This window comes from Antrostomus carolinensis, unplaced genomic scaffold (genome assembly GCF_000700745.2).
Source record: "Antrostomus carolinensis isolate BGI_N321 unplaced genomic scaffold, ASM70074v2 scaffold48335, whole genome shotgun sequence".
NCBI classification, from domain to species: domain Eukaryota; kingdom Metazoa; phylum Chordata; class Aves; order Caprimulgiformes; family Caprimulgidae; genus Antrostomus; species Antrostomus carolinensis.
Genome location: NW_010317962.1, coordinates 27,287 through 28,836, shown reverse-complemented (window position 1 = coordinate 28,836; position 1,550 = coordinate 27,287). Strand labels below are relative to the sequence as shown.

General features: G+C 53.0%; 1 protein-coding gene across 1 annotated transcript in view; it reads right to left on the bottom strand.

Annotated features, from left to right (window-relative positions):
• Positions 1-193: 193 nt before the first annotated feature.
• The window catches only part of LOC104525560 (rho GTPase-activating protein 20), a 14,530-nt gene continuing 13,173 nt past the window's right edge, over positions 194-1,550 (bottom strand). Inside the window, 2 exon segments of the mRNA XM_010168750.1 lie at positions 194-294; positions 297-1,550. The exon segment at positions 297-1,550 is cut by the window's right edge and continues 369 nt beyond it. Coding sequence (XP_010167052.1) covers positions 194-294; positions 297-1,550 — 1,355 coding nt within the window.

The following is a 1,550-nucleotide window of genomic DNA, read 5'->3' as shown; positions in this document are numbered from 1 at the left end:
CCCGTCCCGCCCCACCCAAGCCAAAATGAATGTTAAACCCCCCAAATTACATACATAGTAGTGTTACTTTACACTTACTGCCCCATGCAGCCTGCTAGATTCTTCACACCCTGATCATATCTTACAGAATATTTTCTGCTGCACATACATACACACAAAAAAAAAAAAAATCAGTTCTCCCACATCCATCTCCTTAAACAAATGTCTCTTCTGCAAATGCCACTGCATCACACTCCTCTGTGGCCACCTCTGCCAGTGGCTGGCTCTTGAGCCCCTCCCCCCCGTTCCGAAGTCCACCGCTTCTGCCTCAGCCGTGGGACAGGTCTTGGTTTCATCGTGCTTGAAATAGTCCCTGACGGTGTTTCGAATGGAGGCGGGGAGGATGATACGGATGGTATGGCTGAATGTGTTGAAGCCCTTGCTCTGGGTTGGCGCCTGTGCCATTTCCACTGGCTTGCTCTCTAGCTCCTCAGGAGTGGCAGCACTTTGGGGGCTTTCTTTGTGCTCTGCCTGTGGGGACGGGATCTTTGGTTCATGGCGGTAGCGCCTGGAGACGGACTGCAGGATGAGGGGGGTATTCTGCCCATAGAAAACTGTCTGGGGGATATGGACTCTCACACTCTGCAAGCTCTTGGCCAGGCTTTGCTCACTGCTGGTGCTGGGCGAGTCACTGCTGCTGGTGTTTGCTATGGATCTCTCCTCTGCCTCTTCCACTGGAGACCCCCAGGAGCTTTCTTTAGTTGAGGCCATGTAAAAAGTTATCTTGGTGCGCTTCAGGCTTTCCTGGCTTGGAGGGCAAGGATCAACGCTTTTGATTTCTATGTTCTTCACTGTCTTCTCCCTATGCTGCTGATGGCTGACCTGTGGGGACTTCTCTCTTGCTGGGCTGGCAGCTGGGCGCTCAGGGTTTTGTTCAAACTCTTTGGTATAATCCTGGCTCCTGAGCTCTGGGCCAGGGCCCGCTACACAACTTGTCTGTCTCTCCTTTTCTTCCGCGTCCATGTCAGTTAGTGTGCTTCCTATGGCAGCTCTGCTGACAGATGGAAAACTTCTCCCCTCTCCAAAGCAATAACTGCTCTCTACAGCCTCGGGGTCACACTTGTGGAAACTGTCCAGGTCACATAGATGTAAAGGCACAGGAGATGTGAAGGACTTGTGCAACTCTTTCGGGGACCTCCTGGCAATCTTGGGGGACACAGCATGAAGCCTGGCAGATGTGCCGAACATGAATGGCAGGGATGAGACGTCTGTGGGACTAACGGCTGATGACTCTGAGCAGTAGGAGAAAGCACTGTCTAAGGAGCTGAGTGAGGAGGCAGATGGGGAGGTGGTGGTGGAGGACAGGCTGGAGAAGCTGGACCTGTTGGACAGGCTGGACTTCTGAAGGCTGAGCTGCTTCACCCTAGAGCTGGTCTGTGGCAACTGCCTCAAGTTCTGCCTGGCCTTCTTAACCCCAGGGCTTAGGCCTTCATCAATCAACTTCTGGCTCTCCACCTGCAGCTGCTTGAGCCTGTGGATGTAGTCTGTATGGCTGTGCATGATGGTGGCAT